This window comes from Anser anser, assembly GCF_964211835.1.
Source record: "Anser anser genome assembly, chromosome: 1".
Classification (NCBI taxonomy): Eukaryota; Metazoa; Chordata; class Aves; order Anseriformes; family Anatidae; genus Anser; species Anser anser.
The window spans coordinates 14,503,599-14,524,959 of NC_139720.1; the positions used below are offsets into that span (position 1 = coordinate 14,503,599).

The 21,361-nt window shown below is 40.0% G+C and overlaps 1 protein-coding gene across 6 annotated transcripts in view; it reads right to left on the bottom strand.

Annotated features, from left to right (window-relative positions):
• Positions 1-21,361, bottom strand: part of SRPK2 (SRSF protein kinase 2) — a 144,513-nt gene that overhangs the window by 111,270 nt on the left and 11,882 nt on the right. Inside the window, exon 1 of one of the 6 annotated variants that reach the window (XM_083819843.1) lies at positions 4,361-4,386. The exons of the other annotated variants lie outside the window; for them this stretch is intronic. Within the exon in view, the coding sequence (XP_083675969.1) occupies positions 4,361-4,371 (11 nt within the window). The 5' untranslated portion in view covers positions 4,372-4,386. Of the gene's footprint in view, positions 1-4,360; positions 4,387-21,361 lie in introns of those variants that run through there. 6 annotated transcript variants of the gene reach the window in all.

Sequence of the window (21,361 nt, forward strand, 5' to 3'; positions counted from 1 at the left end):
CTAAATCTCAGCTGAATTTTGTATTTACTGAGTTATATGCTTAGTAGTAAGGTTACTAACAATACCTTGGTAATACTGTTTACCTTAAAAACACTGGTGCATACATTCGATGTTATCTGTATCTGCTTTTTGCCTTTAAGTATGCAGCAATATAGAGACTGCTGCAGTATCTTTATCTGCTTGTGTCTTTCTAGATTCACACATTTCTGCTCCAGGAAATCAGTAACTGCACAGTGTTACCAACTGATAGCAATTATCAGCAATGTCACACGATCAGTCAACATTTCCTTTCTACAGTTGACCCCAAACCTCAAAAGATACTCAACTAACCCTCAAAAAGAGGGCCAGGGTCTCTTTGCTCAATTCTTTGATGACACTAGAGAAATGAAAGTAGCCTTCACCCACTACAGCTTTCACTCTAAATCTTCTCTCAATATCCAGTATTATAACAAACTCCTCCACCTAAGAGAAGAGGGCTCTAAGCACCACTTACTTCAAGGACAGAACTTAGCATGCAGAATTTCTAACTGCGTGTGGCCTGCTGATTCATGCGAGACAAAGGTTAAACAACAGCTTTTTATGTATATAAAATTCATTAAGCATATACCTAATGATTTTCTATAAACAAATACCAGCTAATAACCAACAGAGACCAAAAGCTCTTTGTCTATCAATTGATTCTCATTCTCGAAAAGAAAGCCCTATTTTAAGTCAAATTATTTTAATTGAAGTGTAACGATCTCACTGCATTATCACCATTGTAATCACTACCTGCTCGTTGAGGAGAGTCTCTGAAGAGTTCAAATGGCAATAATCATCAACACACTTACACTCGGCTCTAGCTCTCCTTAGCATCAGGACGACAGTGCAATTTCCTTGCTTTTCTAGCATCAAGGCGATCAATTAAATAAATTCCATGAAACTAAATCTAGAAGTGAGAAAAATAACGTAGAAGGGAATTATTTAAACTATCGAGTTTTAAGCGTGACTGTCACTGATTTCCAAGTTTTATGGACATCTGTACTCCAGGCAGGATTTATTTCAGAAAGTTTAGGTAGACTCTGTTGGCTTTATCTTCATGTGCAGTCTGGATGTAAGCCTGAATTGTAGAATGTCTTACTTACCCCTTTGGTGATTAATGTGGTACATTTAAATTACGTCCTTTTACATACAGAGAAGGTAACTAAAAAGGCAGAAATATAACTTCTGGCACCTAATGGGACAAAGTTTAATAGGATAATGCTTATTTGTAGGATAATAACGCAGAGATACACCAAAGGGCATTAATTTTCAAAGCAATACCTATTGCAATTACTTAACAGTATGTGGACTGCTGTACTTTTATTCATTACAACCAAAGTATACAATAACATAGAATTACTTATAATTCTCTTCTAAGAAGAGACGTCACAACCGATCATCAGACTCGGGTTTGTGCTTGAGCTATTTTTCCACATGGGAAAGACAGATCTCAAAATTCAGAGCCCTTGTTACTGATGAGGGAATTCATGAGCCTGAGGAACGTCCAGACAGGGCCTCCAGAGCCCTCGGCTTGAAATTACTTTCTAGGAGGAGGCAAATGAACGAATATAAAACCTACGAAGAGGGTAATTTATGAGAATACAAAGTATTTTTCTCTGTTGGAGAGCTGGCAGATGGTGAGCTACCACAATGTTCAGTATTATTTACAGAAAACAATTACGGAGCTTATGATCTAAAAGATAAGTCGCTACATCAGGTATAAACTTCTGCAAAAGGAAATGCACGTACAGGGGAAAGAACAACAAAAAACGGCATCACCCTCAAAGCAAAAAAAAGAACACACATACAATACACAATGCAATAAGCTTAAAATGCCTTTTAAGTGGCAACGTTTTATTTTATTATTTTTTTTAAAAAAAGATGACAACACAGGTTTTGAAGGAGCTAGGAACTAGCCTCCTAGGCAAGACACTGAGTCTCTAACGTTCCCAGGCCAAATCACTGTGACTGCGCCGAGGATGTGCCGAGTCTAAAATCATTCTGCAGATCCCATTTATTAGCGTCATGGTGTGAACGATTTAGAATATAACTGCAAATAGGATGAAGAATTTCTAGCAGTGCATGTGGCCATGTGACTTTGAACTGCAAACTACTGATGCAGATAGAGCTTTTTTTTTTTTTTTTGGCCTTTGCAGACTAAGCTGCTATAAAACCTACCAGAATCATCTGCTGAAGCAATTTCAGGTGCACGTGTTAACACCATACAGTCCTTGCACAACTGAGTCTGCCTTGCAGCACCTGTGGCCACTGTTCTGAAAGCTGAAGTCAGCTTGTCCTGACAGCAGGAAAAATCTTTCAGATCAAAACTTGGAAGCAATGAGGCTCAAAACAGATTTATTTCTCTTAAAAGAGAAATGGTAAAAACCAAATACTCCCTGAACTTTAAACGTCTCAAGAACGTTTACAGGACTTTATCTTTCCCTTTGCTGATAGGCTTTCATTTAACTAATCATTTCCTTACAGAAGCACTGGAAAAGCCTGTTTTCATTTATGATATAATTGGGCTGCAGGTTTACAACTATACTGTTAAGATAAGGATATTGCATTATAGATAACTTCTAACATCTGCAGTCACCTCTAATACGAGTATCAAGCAAGAAAAACAGGCAAATAATTTCTAAAACAGGAATACAAAAGATTTCTAAGTCCACAAATGAGTCCAAAACCAGCCTACTTTTAGAAATTCTAAATTCTAAATATTAGAATTCTAAATATTCTAATTAATATTAATCTAATTAATAATTCTAATAATTCTAAATAATTAGAAATTATTTAGAAATACATCACTCAAAGGGATAAAAAAGTATTTTTCCTGTTTAAAACATCATGAGTGTTAAGTCCACCCTCCTCATTTTTCATCTGGTTTAGATCTGACAAGTAATTCCTGCTCTGACAGAGAATCTCACTGTACAAATACTCTGACTGCCCAACATGGCCTTTAATTTTCATTTCATAATTTAATCACTGCAAATTAGATGCACAAAAATGAAGAATTTGTTCCGTGAGCCCCACCAGCTGATGTCTGAGATGGGAACAAAAGGTCCCCTTTGTCTACCAAAAAGATGCTTTCCTAGGCGACCTTTGACATGCCACTTAAATAGGAAAGAGGAGCCTAAAGCTTTCCATAAGATGAAGTTATATCCCCATTTGCTCAGTCAGGATGCGACCTTTGCTGAAGGCTTTGAATTTACCTAGCATAAGTTATTACCAAAAACTGGTTTGTTCCATTTAGAATATCATGTGCTACAAGTAACAGAAAAAATGAGCAACCTGAAATGTCCAAAACAAAATTAAATGTAGGTCTCATGCAAAATAAGTCTGATTTACTGATGCCTTTAAAATAGTGACTCAAGAACACTTGATTCAAATATATGCGTTACTGTAAGTACCTAAAAATCAGTACAATAACATTTCGATTCCAAGTCTAATCATACTCATCTTCTCGTACTGGATTTATTAAATTATCAAAGGTCTTGATTTCAGTTCATCACCAGCAGCATCATAATCAAATAACGAAGGAAATTCAGAAGTAGACTCGTGCTGGAATAATCCACTGTGACTTAATAGTTTAATTATGCATGCTTCAGCCCACGATAAGCTACTGTAAGGTTTTTCTTTACAAGTCTGAGATATTTTTCCCCATCATTGCCTAAATAAGTAGCTAAGTATTCCTAGTTGCTTTGTTTTTATATCTTCATGGAAGTGTTCACAAATAATATGAATAAAAGCCCTAATGTCTGTTTTAAGACTTCATTCCCCAAACCTGACCCAGAAAAATTTAATATGCCATTTCTTATTATTGCTTTTTAAAAATAATTCCCAAGCAGCCTTCTCAGTGATCTAATTTATTTAAATTAAAATTAGCTTTCTCTCCCTGGTCTGCTGATATTAAAAATAAGCTGTGTCCCATTGTACTCTTTGGTGTTTTCCTATGATATGGCAAGGCTGTCGCTTTGACTGCTCTGCTCACAGGACTGAGGTAGGACCCTCTGAACCCCTTGTACTTTTTGCCTCAGTGCAAGTGCAAAACAGCACATCTAAGGCAATGGCATCATCCTAATGGTTGTCAAAAACTGAGATAATACAGGATTAGCTTCACTTGCCCTCTTCTTCTTTTTATGGACTGTTAAATAATACCACACAAGCTAAAAAACAGCCTGAAATTGATACCCGTGGTTACCTCTTGAAAGTGATAACCCCGGCGGGTCAAGAAGTATGTGGAGCAGACGTGAAACACCTGTAAAGCCAAAGCCATGCTCCTGATACCAAAAATAAGCCAAAAATAAGGCAGCATAGGAACGACTAATACTTGCTTGACATTTTAGTCATGTAAGACAGTGGTGAGAGCTTCCTTCAGCTTTTCCTTCCGCAGCCCTCCCACTATAGCCCGGCGGTGAATCACAACTGCAGCTCCCTCTCGACGTAAGTTCCACATTTGAAGAAAGCTCGAGCATCTTTTCCAAAGCCACGCATCTCGAGTGCAGCATGAGAACGATCGTCGCAGCAGCGCAGTTGCCTTTCGAGTGCCAGGCAAGCCTACAGCACGGTCAGGTCAAAGCCATACTGCAAGCAGACAGCAAAAGTCCAGGTCAAAATTTCAGCGAGCAGGAATACTTCTACAAGCAGATCTTCTGTTGTTGATGAAAACCAGCTCTTCTCCAGGGTTTTGTAGAAGTTCAATTCAAATTATCCATAATAAGATTGAATATTATGGATATATTACCAAAAAATGCTTCCGTTTATGGAATAGCATTCCATAATACCTACATTTATGGCTGTATCTCAGGTCTAACAAGTCAATCCTAATTTTAGCAAGTCTTGCAGCCCAACAGAGCCACCACTTCAATTCCCATTAGGTTTAGAACTGAATAAAGAAGCCTGAGAATTTCTCCAGACAGCACTAACTGAGGTCACATCAGCCAAGCACAAAGCACTTCTCCTAGACAAAAACCTGGGCACCGCCATCTTCACACTTAAATGAAAATGACGGCCACAAAAGTCTCAAATTCTAAGGAAACTCAGTCAAGCAGTCACACCACACGTTTACACCATGAAATAGCTTCCACACCTCCTCAATAAAACAAAAATAAATAAATACCAGATCTATGAAGAGCACTGCAATACAGGGAAATTGATCTTCCTAAACTTGATCTTCCTACAAAACACAATTCCATCACTTTCCTCATTCACTCTGAAGAATAAGGAAGCACAATGTCCTATGTACAAAGCCCACTGTCAGCAGGCAGGAAAAGTGATGATAATGTCAGCCAGGAGTACTTCTTTCTTAATCCCAATTCTGTTTGTTATTTTTTTTTAATTTTTTAGGATAAGTTTTTATTTAACCATGCCCATCATTAAAAATAAGGAAACAAATACCCATTTCCCTTTCCTTCCCACATTACTTTTCACAGTTAGGAAGTATTTATTAAGGCAACGTAATCAGTTTCAATTAAATTTGACAACTCTTAAGATTTCACATATGTTCACAAAATAAATTGATATGCAAATGGGTAGAAATACTCACGCAAAGAAGCAATTGCAAGAAAGCTGTCATCGAAGAGAATTTCTTAATTTCTTAATTCTCTTCTCCTAGGGTTTAAACCTTTTTTCCCCACTGCCCTCTTCCTCCGGTCACTGCAGCCTGCCCGAGTACCTGACACCACAGCCTCGGCACCCAGCCCAAGGCTCCCCCGGCGCAGCCAGCGTCTCCCACGCCTTTGTCATCCATGTTTGGCTCAGACTCGTATCTCCTTCTGATTTGGTTTAAGGCCTCACGGGCAAAAATTAAATAAGTAAAATTAAGAAATTCACTTGCAATGCCTGGTTAGGTTCCTGGAAGGTCTTGAGGCTACTGAAAAAACAAGAGAGCTAAGTAGCACCTTTTTTGGCAACACTTGCAGTATTTGGTGGCTATCAAGGAGATGAGTTTCATTAGTTGATATAGTTTAAAGCAAATTAGAACAGTATTTTCCACTCTTCAAGCGGGAAAAACACTGCTGGTTCCAAAATCATGGCAGTTGCAAAGACTGCCACATTTTTATTATTCTCCACATGATCTTAATAACAAGCGACTAAATACCTATTTCCACAAAGCATTTTAAAAGGGAACATTTTAATTTCTCTCTCTTTTTTTTTTTTTTTTTACTGATCATGGAATACAAACAGAAGTAGGAAAAAGTCAACGCAAGCTTCCAGTTGAGAGGTAACACAAACTGATGGGCAGTGCCGTGCTTCTTCCCACAGGAATCCCAGACACTTGTGGGAAGCTTAAACACCAATCAATTCATGATTTTAAAAAATGCACTAAAGAGTAACATACGAAAAAGTTTTCGAGTGGGAGGAACTGACTCTTCTTCACCATTTGAATTTGTCGATATGCTCAACTTATTCATAGCGCAGGTAACTGACCGTCTCAACAGTTAAAATTTCATTTTTAACCCTGTAGACATTGTCTATCATTTATATAGCCCCTTAGCCTCAAACTTCGATCACATCTGACGGAGTAGTCACCTTTTGTTGCAATAGAAACGAGTGAAATTCAACGCTTACTCTGTAAACACAAACACACACTTGAACACAAATGGAAAGAGGTTTGAATTTAATGGGAGCACCCAGATTTTGTAGTGTATGACTCAGTTATCTTTCAAAACAACATTTCGGGCCTAGGCTACTTGGCTAATTTCCCTATTAAAATCTGAGACAATAGAAACATACAAGAAAAAACTGTAATACAATAGAAAGACTATTTTTCTTTGTGTTCAGTACTTACTAAATGAGTCATATAATTCCCTGCAGCCAAACTGCACTGCATTTGCTGTTCTTTTACAAAGGAAAAGCGAGTAAGGAAAATAGCTCTACTACACACAAAGGAATGTTTTTGTACTGCAGCTACCAAAAATATAGTCCAGCTTTGTTGATCCTGTTTCTCAAAAGCATGCAGTACTGAAGAAGAGCTGAAATCCATACAGCTCATGACGGACTGAAGATTTTGGAGCCGAGACTCCTGTCATCCCTCCGAGTTTCTCAGACCACCACCAGCACTTACTGTAAACTCCTTGCTTCTCGTAGTTCTGCAACTCCCTGCAAATCATTTTTCACAGTCTGTCAGATCGCACTGAAGGAACCACGGGAACATACTGATTCATTCACAAGGACTTTTTATTTTCCAGGGTTTACAAACACATACTGGTTGCACTTCCTGAAGACAAAAAGTAAGTTACAGGAAGAAGCTGTTAACTATTCTAAGCACTTCTGGTTAGAGACAGCGCATATCGAATGTTAAACCTCTCCTGCTGTAGGGGATTGCCTCCATGAGGTTTTCCCCTCTTCAGAAACCCCCAGTTCCCTTACCATAAAAGCAGCCTGCAGCCCCTGCTCCCCAGGCTGCACTGCTAGTAGACACTAAACCGGGTACTGTTCTTCTGGAGCAGTGGGAGCCAGAAACCCAGGGCACATCCAACAGAACTCATTATGTTCTCAAGAAACAGAAGGGAAAATAAACTTGCTATTTTCATGGAAAAAGATATTAAACGTGGCCAGCCTACAGGCTTTAAACTGCAAAGTACTGGAAAAAAATAATTAAATCAGATAAAATGGAAGAAGCTAACAAAGCTAGTGTTTGCAGGACGTGAGGCAGACAAGTAAATAGACATCCCACAAAACCTCCCACTTTCTGATGTGCTTTGGACAAAAACACAGGGGTATCCACAGAGCACCAATCCTGACAGGATACTTCCTGAGGCTGGCAGTTTAAGCAGTCTGTCTGTGGCTGTTTTTTTTTTTTTTTTGTCTGGTTGGGTTTGTTTTGCTTTTACCTATAAGGATTCTCCTTTTCAAAGAAAAAAATGCTTTCACAGACAATTGTGACCAGAGACCTGTTTAGTGAATAACCCAGCTGAAGTCATTAACAGAAGACCTTACTTTTACAGGAACAAGGGCATTCAGGATTGAGCCTTAATGGGGTCCCTTAGAAGCAAATGAAAACTGAAGGACCATTTAAGCATCAGGAAAAAAAAAAAAAGAACAAGCAAACCACGTTTAGTCTGTGGTCATATCTTTCTATAGTGTTGCATACACAGCTGGGCAGCAACTGCCTGAAGAGGTAAGGGGAAAAACAGCAAGGTACAAATTACAGAAAAGCGTTAAAGGAGAAGCATTTGGACAGGCTCAAACACAGTAAGCCCGTGGTAATGCAGCCACCGTGATATTCATAGCACGAACCTTCCAGTGCTCCGAAAGATAGATGCACACAAAGCACAGCATTCAGAACAGGAATGCCACGAGGGCATGGACACACGCTGTGCAAAGTACGTGCTGCACCTGGAAGAAAAGCCGTTAAGCAGAAATGACACAGCATTATTTTTGGCTACAATACACCCTGAGAAAAAGGACACCTTTTACAGACATTTCTTTATAGAGAAGAAATACCACCAGAACTCAAAACTGGCACAATGACCGAAACTACATCTAAGTTTCTGCCTTGCACTAACATCTCACAATCTCAGAGCATCTCAGACATACGCAGATACATCACCTGTAGGAAAACACAACAGTGAATACAAGGAAGAGAAAAACAAAGACAGCATTGGACTCTGGGTCAGCACAGGACTAAAACCCTTAACAGCATTTCCCAACACATTTTGGCTCATGCCCCCACCTAAGTGAATTTTCATGTTCACATTCCCTGCTCGATTACCCTAGATACAGAATTGATGTGGCTCTGCTGTTCCTTATGCCCAAGACAGCCCACACCCATGAAGTATTTTCTGCATGTCCTCTGAGGGTTTCATATATAAATTATGATTTAGTAAACAATAAACACTCTAAACAGCAGTGGACTCTACAGAAGTAGATTTTACTACAGAATAAAGTTTTGGAAATATCCCCTCCTGTTCCAGTAGTGCTTAAACATCTATGGTAATATTGCAAGGTTAAACTACCTACATGTACAGAGGTAAGTGCATGCACGGAATCAAGCTACATTGACAGTAACACCATGTATGATATAATCACTTATTAAAAAAACATGAAGGAGTTGAAGTTAATCAAACCTGTAAAAATGATAACAGGGAAAAAAAGCGTGATGTATACTTGCCTAAACCTCACGTACCTAAACATTGGAACTTATGGGAACACTACCACTTATTTTAAGAAGCAGCACTCCATTTCTCCAACAACCAATTTATGGTAGAGTCAACTGGACACAGCATCAAAGTAGGCATTTCCAGCAGCACTTGAAAAATAGTACTTCACGGGAATGCATCATCCATACCAGAAATACTTCTGCAGAAGGTTCACGACATAAGGACTGATAAGCAAAGTCACTGCAACACACTAATACCCAGCAAACAGGGCAAAGTTTCTTCTGTGAAAAAAAAATACACAGCAAGTCAAAATACAAATCACTCCAAGATAAATTAGTTCCTCTGGCCACTGCCTGATAAAGTGATGATAAAACCTAACCAAATAAAGGCCAAGATTTAAAGCAAGAGAAAACACTACCTTTTCAAAAATACCTGAGAACCGCAACACGGCAAGCAACTTACCCATTGGTGATAGCACAAGCATTTGGAATAAATCCCAAAGAAATAGAGATACCATGAAGAGGGACAGGCTATCACACAAGTTAAATGTAAAGAAGAGAACAGCATCCTACATAGCTGCTGGAAAACTCCACGTGGAATGGTACAGGCAGAACGGAGCAGGCAGGTAGGAGGGCAGCAGAATGGCACTCAAGTGGAAATGTCACTGTCTGCACATCAGCAATTTTACTACATGCAGTCCCAAAGTAACAACCCAAGCAGGACTGTGATATAAACTTACACAGCTACCACACAGGAACGTTAACAACAGCATCGTCAATAAATGTGCTAAATATACATACCTAAATAAAGGGACGAGATACCCCTGATAAGACAGGTCCTATGACATAAGGATATGGTTTCTGTATGTGTGATGCTGTGCAGAAAGAGACTGCATTTGCAAGCTGTGCAATGACAAGCCTCTTGAGTCTTTATCTCACATAAAAAACCATACTATGTTACAGATCCAGTAGCACCTAAACCAAAGATATTATCAGCACATCCACTAACAAGTGCCTATTTATACCAGACACATTCGATATTTGGTAAGTTCATCCACAGCCAGTCAGTAAATCCATACTCATTTTACACCGACTAGTTTCAAATCAGCATTACAATCATAGCAGTAACAACTTATTTTTCAAGTAGCACTGACAACGCCAATAAATTCTAACTGTCAGGCTAAAATAAGTTGCATCAGAAAGTAGTCTGGTAGTAACTCCATTTTTCAAATGTGCAATATGTATTGCAAACATGAAAGTGAAAACAATGCTTCCTCTGCAGCCAAGCAACTCCACAGAACTGTTCTCCATCAAGTCTCACCCAGGCCAGTTTGTGCAGAACAGCTCCTTTCTAGATCAGGACTATTTTACATGCAAGAAAGTTTAATCTTTTCACTTGAATGAAACCTACTGCTTGGTGTTCTATTTTTGATGAAAACTTTAATTGCACTTTTTGGAATCTTTTAAATTGATATTGCCACCTAGTGGTTTGTTTCAACAGTACTGAATAATCACAAAAGCCAGCATGAAAACATCTACATATAGAGCAAGCTTGTGAAAACCAATCAAGTATTTTTTTTTCCCCAGTATAGAAAAATCTAATATTCCTCTCTATCCAAAACAAAGGAAATGGACAAGGACTACTTATATAATTAAGCCTAAGATAGTAAATTCTTCTTAAAATAAAATTATTTCCATGGGCAGAATAAGACATCATCAAATAATTTGGTTTACATTATGTAATAACCCAATGTTGAGCAATTTCCCAAACCCGTTCCAAACACATGATTTCAAGGAAAAAATACAGTTACTACATCTATTTTTAGAAGTTATTCCTTTCAATTTCTTGAATACAAAAAAGAGAACAGGAACATATTTCCCATCGATCCTGTCTTCGGTTTACTATAGATCTTCTTGCTGTAACAGCAAAGCTAAGTACCCTAAATGTAGGAAATAAAATGCAGAACAAGCCCTGTTGTATCTAATATAAGAGAAAACTACTTACAAAACATTTCTGATAGCAAGTTTGGCTTAGTAGTTAAAGAAAAAAGAAGTTTCTAGTATTTATGCAGCTTTTCCATTGCTATTTCATTCTGATCCAAACCAACATACACACATAAGAGAGTCCTACAGTTAGAGACAGCTCTGTTCTTTGGTCAGATTACATCCCCTTCAGTATCTATTGGAAACCCAGATGCTTATTATGCAGCACTAGGAACAGCTGATTGACAAGACCATATGTCACTTTAATCCCTTCTGCTCGTTTGTACTTATTTCTAGAGGCTAATAGACAAAAGAAAGTATGAATTACATTCCAATCAAAAATTTGCAATATTGTTTCCAAACTGTTTAGTGGTGGTTATTTTAGTATTCTTGCAAATAAAGCCAGCATACAGGAAAAAATAAATTATAATGATAGAATGGTTTAGGTTGGAAGGAACCTTAAAGATCACGCAGTTCCAACCCCCTCTGCTATGGGCAGGGACACCTCCCACCAGACCAGGTTGCTCAAAGCCCCATCCAACCTGTTCCACTGCCTTACCAGCCTCACAATAAAGGATTTCTTCCTTATATATAAGGAAGATATCCTTAGATATCTTCTATTCCCCCTTCTCCTATCCCTACACCCCCTGACAATGAGTCCCTCCACAGCTTTTTTAGGCACTGGAAGGCCACTGTAAGGTCTCTCCAGAGCCTTCTCCAGGCTGAACAACCCCAATTCCCTCAGCCTGTCTTTGCAGAAGAGGTGCTCCAGCTCTCTGATCATCCTCATGGCTCTCCTCTGGACTCATTCTAATACATCCATGTCCTTCTTGTGCTGGGGCCCCAGAGCTGAATGCCGGAGCTCCAGGTGGGGTCTCACAAGAGCAGAGGGGGACAATCACTTCCCTCACCCTGCTGGCCACGCTTCTGTTGATGCAGCCCAGGACACGGTTGGCTTTCTGGGCTGCAAGCGCACATTGCCGGCTCACGTTGAGCTTCTCATCCGCCAGCACTCCCAGGTCCTTCTCCTCAGGGCTGCTCTCAATCCATTCTCCGCCCAGCCTGTGTTTGTGCTTGGGATTGCCCTGACCCAGCTGCAGGACCTTGCCCTTGGCCTTGTTGAACCTCATGAGGTAGCACAGGCCCACCTCTCAGGCCTGTCCAGGTCCCTCTGGATGGCATCCCTTCCCTCCTGCGTGTCGGCTGCACCACACAGCTTGGTGTCATCGGCAAACTTGGTGAGGGAGCACTCAATCCCACTGCCCATGCTGCTGACAAAGATGCTGAACAGCACCAGTCACAATACTGATGCATGAGAAATGCCACTCATCACTGATCTCCGCTTGGACATTGAGATATTGAATTTGAACAAACAATTATTTTTCAACCAATAGTTTGCTTTTAAAATCACTATTTTTTCCCCCATTTTTTTTAATCTTGTCACTTAAACAAGAGCCAAAAGGGCCAACTGTACCCTGGGGAGCATCAGACACAGCACTGCCAGCTGGGCGAGGGAAGGGATTGTCCTGCTCTGCAATGGTGAGGCCTCACCTCCAGTACTGTGTGCAGTTTGGGGTGCCACAGTGTAAGGACATAAAACTATTAGAGAGTGTCCAAGGGAGGGCTACAAAGATGGTGAAGGGCCTAGACGGCAGGATGTATGAGGATGGCTGAGGTCCCTGGGTTTGTTCAGCCCAGAGCAGAGCAGGCTGAGGGGAGGCCTCATGGCGGCCTGCAGCTCCCTCACGAGGGGAGCGGAGGGGCAGGCGCTGAGCTCTGCTCTCTGGGGACAGCGACAGGACCCGAGGGAACGGCATGGAGCTGGGACAGGGGAGGGTCAGGCTGGGGGTTAGGGAAAGGTTCTGCACCCAGAGGGTGGTCGGGCACTGGGACAGGCTCCCCAGGGCAGTGGGCACAGCACCAAGCTGCTGGAGTTCAAGGAGCATTTGGACAGTGCTCTCAGACACATGGACTGATTTTGGGGTGGTCCTGGGTGGAGCCAGAGGTTGGACTTAATGATCCTTGTGGGTACCAACTGGGATATTCTGTGATTCCATGATTAAAAGAGTATCAATGCCTATGTAATTCTCACATGTCTATCCAACCCTCCCCCCCCACACCTTTTCTTTCCTCCTCTAAATCATAATCACTAGTTCAAACATTTTAAAAACTGCATGGAATCGTCAGAGCTACTAAGTTTCTACAAGTTTTATGAAAAAGCAGGGAAGAAAAAAAATCCCCACCAGTACCTCACAGAGGGGAAGTCAGGGAGAGCCCAGCTTGTCCAGCTGCTGAGGGCCAGGCACTAGCTGGGCAAGCAGCCCAGGTCAAACGCCAAGCCAGTCCCCACGAGCGCTGCTCTTCCTGCCCAGCTGGCACATCACACAGACTCAGGTCGTAGCTACAGGGGAAGCTCGGATCTTCATGCAGGTGGCCATCAACTTCAGCAAGGGTGGTTCAGGATTGCACTAGGTACGCTTAAGAGACAAGGAACACCCATGTTTATTGAAGAGGGCCCACTGAAGAAGAGGAGAGAGCAAAGGTATTAAGGTATGAGTGGGAATTATGGGAGGTATTATGGGAATTATTTTGGTAGGTATTATGGGAAGAGAACTGAACAGACCTGGGATTTGTGATGGTGAGTAGAGAGGCATAACCACAGCAAATGCAAAAGAGAGCCAAGGCTACTGTGGTGGAGAGATACACATGGTATGGGATGAAAGTGCATGTAGAACCAAAGCATTTCGTATAACTCCTCTAATCTGTGCAGCCCTCTGAAATGTGTGATAACACTTAATTATCCACTTCACAGTCACTGTCCTTCATCTGTATTACCTGCTTTAACCTTTAACTAATTGGTGTTATTACAGCATGTCTCATATATATCCTTTATATATATATTTGCACACAAATATATGGAATACAAAGACTAGAATTATTATACTTCTAATACATTTCATACAAAAACACTACTGATGTCATTGTCAGGAAAGAAAAAATAATTCTTTTTTTTCCCCCTCAAACCTTGAATTGATATATAGACCAGATGTTTTAAGCAAAAATACTCTAAAATACTCGTAAGGTCTCTCCATTATTTCCTGGCATATTTTTTTAATCTACTTTAGAACACAGACAGTATTTCTATAATGGAGAAAGATCAGGCCTTGCAAACGCTTTCAAGCCTTTTCAACTATTTCAGATAAAATTTCTATTCAATATGCAATGCTACATAGCTTTGTCTATTTAAACATAAAAGCCTCTTGAGCTTCCTTTACGATGGCAGGCAAGAGTTCTTTTGAGAAGAAATAATTTTTCTAATGAAATCTTGAATAAACATGTTAAACAAACAAAACCAAAAGCAGCTCTGCAAACCACCAACATTAAGATGCTACTTTAACAAGATTTAGCCTTTAGAGATCTTTACAGAGCCAATTTGCAAATGAGAACTTTCCCACTATCTACTACTGCAATTTCTAGCACTGAAATCATTTTTAAGATGTTAATGAAATTGTTAAAGGCCTATAGGCTTTCTGTAAATAAATAAAAAAAAAGTTTGTATTTGAATTTTAACTCAAAACAGGTCCCCTTAACATTTTTCAAATGCACAGAGAGAACCCCCTTCTCTGATACTGTTGCTGCTTATAGTAGGAGCGCTACTTGAAAATATTCCCTCAGACGTGCTGATGTAAGCACCATCTTTTGAATTCCAAGGACATCCATTCCCCTGGAAAAAGATCCAGGATGTCATTTTATTTAGGCATCACCAGATTAGCACGAAATTTATGCCTTGTCACTTCCTGGCTGCCTTTTGCAAGCTTTGAGATCACCTGAGCTGCAGCAAGGGTCAGAGCGTGGCAGGAGTTTTATGAATTCAGTAAATTTGCATTGAGGTTAGCTGAACAAAGAGCAGTGATTACTCCTCACTACAGACCACACAAAGCAAGCCAGCATAGCCCAGTAAACATGGTGCTGTCTTTGTACTGGGCCACTGGCTTTGAGTTCAGCTCCAAACGCAGGCATCAGGACTTACCAGGATTTGTCTGCACTTGCCTTGGCCTGCCTGGAGATTTGTTTTAGTATTCAGCAGCAACGGTCTACTGATCAAATGACTTCTACCTGCTACATTTCAGCTGTAGCTTAGCCTTGTACAATCATGAAGTACAACAGTTATTGTTATATGTGTATCTGTAACTAACACAGCAATAAATAGCAGTTATTTTGTGTTAAATGAACTACTTAATATGCTGGAATAAAAGGCAGCATAAGGGGGTAAAGACATGGAACAACTGCAGAGGACCAGAAAGACACACGATGATGGAGGCCCAGAGCTACCAACAACTCACCTGCTGTACTACACACCACTATAGAGTAAATCTGGATGGATTAACATGGATTGTAACATGGATTTGCAAGACAGTGAAGAAAGACCAAATTGTAGAATGCATTGGTAAACACATAAAAATGACCCAAGTAGAGCGAAGAGAAGGAAACTACGAACATCAGCATCATCCTGATGATGCCAGTGGAGAGCTCAGGATGCTGGTGACTGGCCATATCCTTCCCTCCTGACAGATAAAGCCACCCACCTTGGAAGGGTGGGCAGAGAGAGAGCAGAGACTGCAAAGTTTGCACATTTACTATTTTGACTGTACACAAAACATACAAATTACTATCACTGTAATTTGACCACTAATAATTCTTTGATTGCACTGATAAGTCTTTCACTAGACTGAGAACAAATTCCTGACTCCACAAACAGTGATCATTCCTTCTGTTCATAATAAAATCTGAAGTGTAACAAATTCAAGCAACCCATTTGAAACCTGGATGCAATGAAGAGGTGAGAAGAGGCTCTGAGATTTGGAAGGCGAGGGGATATAGATGGATGCACTAGTAGCTATTTTCTCTGAGGAGACACACGTAGCTGCGTTTTTACAGTACCTCAGCAGCTGGTGGGTGAGGACCACACTGCAAACATGGGAGATGAACATGGAAGACCTTCAGGCTGAAAAGAACATGGCTGGCATATGGGAGCCCCAACTGGGTTTGCTCCCTCACAGACTCCATAAAGACTCCATAAAGACAAGATCGAGTTCAGAATAAAGTTCATTTACTCTCCCCTAAATAAGATGGACAATGTATTACTAGGAAAGGGGATAGCAAGCAATTTTGTTTATATACACACACACACAGGCATGCTCTCTTCACCTCGCTAATTCCCAGCATCCAATTTTCACAAAAATGTTTCAGCCTTTGGGGTGTTTGCTCACAGCAATTGGAGTGTACGCGTTTCTTGTCCGTTACTGAAATACTACATTGTAAATCACACTTTTCTGCTACAGTACTGGTCCCCTCACTCAGCCTCTTTTATTTCCTCCTTCCAAATGCCCCAACCATATCGATGTAGAGCTGCTTAGATAGGGAAATGTCATTATAAACACATTCACTTGTTATTCTGATATTCTAGGCATAAATGTATTTTCAGTAAATCTGGGCTTTCCTGTTCTCCATTGCTGCTGATAAAAAGCAGAAATTAAATTCTATTTCAGGAAACGGGGTGAAGGTGCTTCTAATTCCTGATTAAGTTTTAATTCCACATTATCTATGGTAATGCAGTTTGAAGGAAATTACTATCATCTTAAACAGAAACAAGGCAGCTTGCTTCTTTATACTTCACTTGCTTATAACATTGTCATGCTTTGATGAGCACACCCCAGGAAGCTAACCCACAAAAAAAGGTGATATTATTAGGCAAAAAACTGAGAGGACCAATTTCTCTACAGTTCCTGAAACACCAAGATCACACACTTCATTCCTGCTATTTTCAAACAGCTGCTTTATTACTGATATAAAATTCATGGCACTGACACAAACATTGCTGTGGAACAAAATCTGAGTAGGAGCTTTGAGAAGCGGCCTCTCAGAATTCGTTATCAACTCATCTTCCTGCTCCACAGCAATCATTGCTAAATCAGATGTGCCAGCTCCTGATGCACCACAGTTCAGAGTTTAAGACACTAATTTAAACCATGTGCAGTTTCAATTCAAGTCAATACCTCAGGGGTGTGAACTCTAATTAGGAAGAAGCTGGCACACATTCAGTTCCATTGCCCTTGCATAGTGCTGTCTTAAAAACCACTCTGAATAAACTAACAGCACAAGCGTTTTTTGCATTTTCTCCATCAGGTCTTGATACTATGGCAGAACAACCAAACATCCTATCTGTTCTGGTTCTGCCTTTTTTTCTTAAGCTCTTGCAAGAAGTAGAGTCTAAAAAAAAAAAAAAACAACTTTAAACACTTGGTTTGCTGTGGTGTTAATGAACTTAGTTACAACATCAGAAGGTATTTAATTTACATGTTTCCTACGATCAGTCACACCACGTTAGTATTTAGCAAGCTGTCCTAAAAAACAAAAACTATCAGAGAACTAACTTACACTTTTATAAAAAAATGTTGTCATTATTTTTTAAATTGCTCCAAAACAGCATACTTCTTGACTCCAAAGCATGAACTTTGATTTTGTGTGTTGTTCATTTCCAGCATTCATTTTCTTTGTTTCTCCTGCAACCTGTGACAGCTCAGGCACACGTCTTCAGGCCCTCCACCAAGTTAGTGGGATGGCCACAAGTGGTGGCTAACCTGAGGACAGAGAAGCTGGCAGCAGGCACAGACCAGTCCACACACAGCAAGCACCAAAATGAATCAGAAAGCTCAAGGCCTTCTTGCAAGGGAAGTGAGTAACATCTGGGGATTGTGACACTGAAACAGAAGCAAAGGAGAAGTAGCAAAGCCCACAAGCCAGCTGTGGGACTGTTGGTCACACGTTCCCACAGACTAGCAGGGAGAAAGAACCCCCCGGTTTACCAAAAACAATGGTGAATCAAAATTAACAACCAAAACTTCTCTATCAAATTCACCAATAGTGTCAACTCATACTTCGTCTCTAACTCGACACCTTTGGCCATAACGGCCAGCACTGTGTGTCTTTAAAACTGGATGTCCCACCACACCTGATCCGTCTTAGATTGCCGTGTATTCTCCTACGACACCTCCCAAGATAGATGAAGCTTTCCATAAAAGGATGTTTATTTCAAACGACAAATCAAAACTAACACAAAGCATTTGGTTGAATATCCCCAGAATACATTTAGCCTGGTGATTCTTTTCAATTCTACTATCCAAACCACATTCCCATTTAATACCAGTGGCCTGTAACATGAGTACCACACACCATACACTGCCATATGGAAAAACTACAATGAAAACAGGAAAGGTCCAAGAGTAAAGCTGTTTTCTTTCAATATACATATTAAGCTGTGGTTTATTTTAATGCTCCTTTTAATTGCAGCTATTAAAAAATACTCTGTTCTCACCAGCCTTGCAAAGCACAGGGCAAGGGTTAAGATCAGCAGCAATCCCAGAGAAGGTGCAAGGGCAGGGGAAGGGAAGCTGGTCTACTTTTAGTTTATCTCACGATCTTCATTCCTCAGACAAACATTCTCATTACACAGAACAGGCTTTTCTGGCCTCAAAAATAAAACCTAAAGAAAACACTACTTCTATTCCTCAGTATTAGTAACATGACAAATCATTTGATTTTCTGCACTGTGTTTCCTGTGGAACATGCAGAACTTTTGCTAGCTTTGTTGAACATTTTATGATAAACTAATCAATTCTCAACAATACCTGTTTTAGACAATTGAGGAAAATCAAGGATTGTCTCCTGAATAGTTTTAACCTAGTTTCTAGATGCTGGATATGCTGAACAATGACACAACTTGGTTTAGCAGTGACACTGCAATACTTAAAGGTAACTATTCCCTATTGAACACCAAGGTAGTTATCTAACAGGTATCTGGTGAATTAAAAGGAATTGGTAATGTTGGCCTTGTTCTTTAGAGCTCTATCTCACATTTTAAGTCAACTGAATATTCACACATTGCGTTTTCACATCCAGCCTTGACTGTGAGCACACCCAGATTACATCTACCCACAACAGCAACACTGAGTTCATCACAAAGCTTGCAATTCCCATGACTGCTAGTCCCTGATTAAAGAGTGACTCTATAAAATGCATAGTGCTGGAAGCATCTACTAAAATTGCTGTGTGTTATCTTGTCAAAATTGTTGACACGATTCATGACTTACAAGTTGATATATAGCAAGCATTTCTGTGAAACCCCAAGTATGTGAAAATCTCTAATTTACATTAAAAAATAGAAGTAAAGCTGTAATAGCATTCAACTGGAATTTGATTAAATGCCCACAATCTGTATCATGAGACTTGGAAAACAACATGTGCTGGAACACTGTGCTACTAATATGCAAGACAGGTAGCCCCAAGCAACAGACTGTCTTAAAAAAACAAGAGCACAAGAGTAAGATGTTTTTAGATACTATTATCTGTAAAGATGATTCCTATTCTTTTGACCTAGATCTCATAATAGTATTGTGAAGCTTCTGCTCTTTTTCAAGTTTCCCTGACACTGCTACGATTTTAAAGCATTCACCTGAGAAGACATTCTGGCAATTGGAGGTCTGTCATACTGTGCTTTGTGACACCAGGAAAGGGAACTTGAAAGAAGTTTACATTTCTGATTTCCTCAGGGCTCCCTGTTTCATGAAAATGCTTAATTGTGTGACTGTGCAGCTAAGAAGAAAAAAATCATTTTAATAATCTAAACAGCCTCAGTCTGACCAAATCACCGCCTCTGTTTTGTAACTCAGAGTTACATGGCCTCAGTCAACCAGCAAGTTGATACCTGCATATTAGAAAAACTTGAGAGCAAAGCTTCCCTTTTAATCACTTGTCCTCTAACTCCATCGGTCTTTTGCTCTTGATTATTCAGCAGAAAAGATATAAAGCTATTGTCCTTCCCTGAGACCAAAGCCTAGCACAGCCTATAATCCTGTGATTGACATTTGCACAAGGCAGGCTGAAATAACAAGATTGAAATTCCTCAGGCATCTTAACTCTTATTTCACAGGTGAGTGAATTACTGAGCTGCTACATAAGCAGGAGAACCAAAGTTTTAAAACAGAGCTAGTTGTTCACAGCAAGAGGCAAAAACCCAAACACTTGATGTTGATGATTTTAGCTCCCAATCTCACCTTGGCATCAAACTCAGAGCTGCAGTTGGCATTGATTGTATGGCAAAAGCAGCATTTCGGGCAGTCCCAGTCCTTCAGTATTTTGTACTCCTTGGCTAAGGCATGCCTGCCAGCCCCTTCTTCTTTACCTTTGTGTACCTGGGTTTACAAATGCTCTTCTCAAACACATTCTACTCATTCAACGTAGAGTATGACTTAGCTAACTTCCTGTAAGCAGGAAGGAGTTGCAAAACTGAGCAGCATGCGTTAGGTCACTCCAGCCTCTTCTGGGTCTAGGTTTATGGACAGAGGTCAGGCTTACAGGTACTGGCAGATGTTACAAGTTGTCTTCCGAGGAGGTCTTAAAAATCTAAGAGCTGCCACACTAATTCAGATCAAATACCTATCTAGGCCAGTATCATACCACTAGGTGACAAACATATGTTTAGAGATAAGTATAAAAGTGGATCACTCTATATTAGGAAAAAATTACATGGCTGTGTTTCAGCAAACTCTTGGGAAGTCAAACTGCACCTATGCTACAATACCCTTAAAAACTACTGATGGTTCTAATATCCAGCCTTATCCTTCTTAATTTCATTTATAATTTGGCCTCTACAACATATGGCAGACACATTCTGCTGTTTGTACTGCATAAAAAAATATTTTTTCATTAAAGTCATCTCTGTGTACCATTGTTTTGTAATGAAAAATGGCAAGTTATTCCTTATTCACTTTCTGTACCAGTTATGATATTTCAGGCACATCTACAAGATATTGCTTAACCATCTTTACAGGTCTGAAAAGCACTAGTCATAAATGAAGCTGTCCAATATCCCTGATCTCCTTTAGTGCCTCCTCCTTCGAGCAATTTCTTGTTCTACAACATCATTTTTGAGATGGTAAGATGAGAACCATGTAACATGAGCACAAATATAAAGAACTATTTACATAGTAGCATAATTTTAGATTTATGATTAGCTCTCAAACATTTCAATGGCTGTGCCAAAAAACAAGCTGTGCCAAGCTCATCCACTCAGGGGTTTTCTTAGTGTGAATATTTAAATTGTTCCTAAATGTCTCCACCATTTTTACCCGTTTATTTTTAAATCAGCCTCCTCTCACATTAGTGCTTTTCAACAGTTATATCGTGAACCAGACA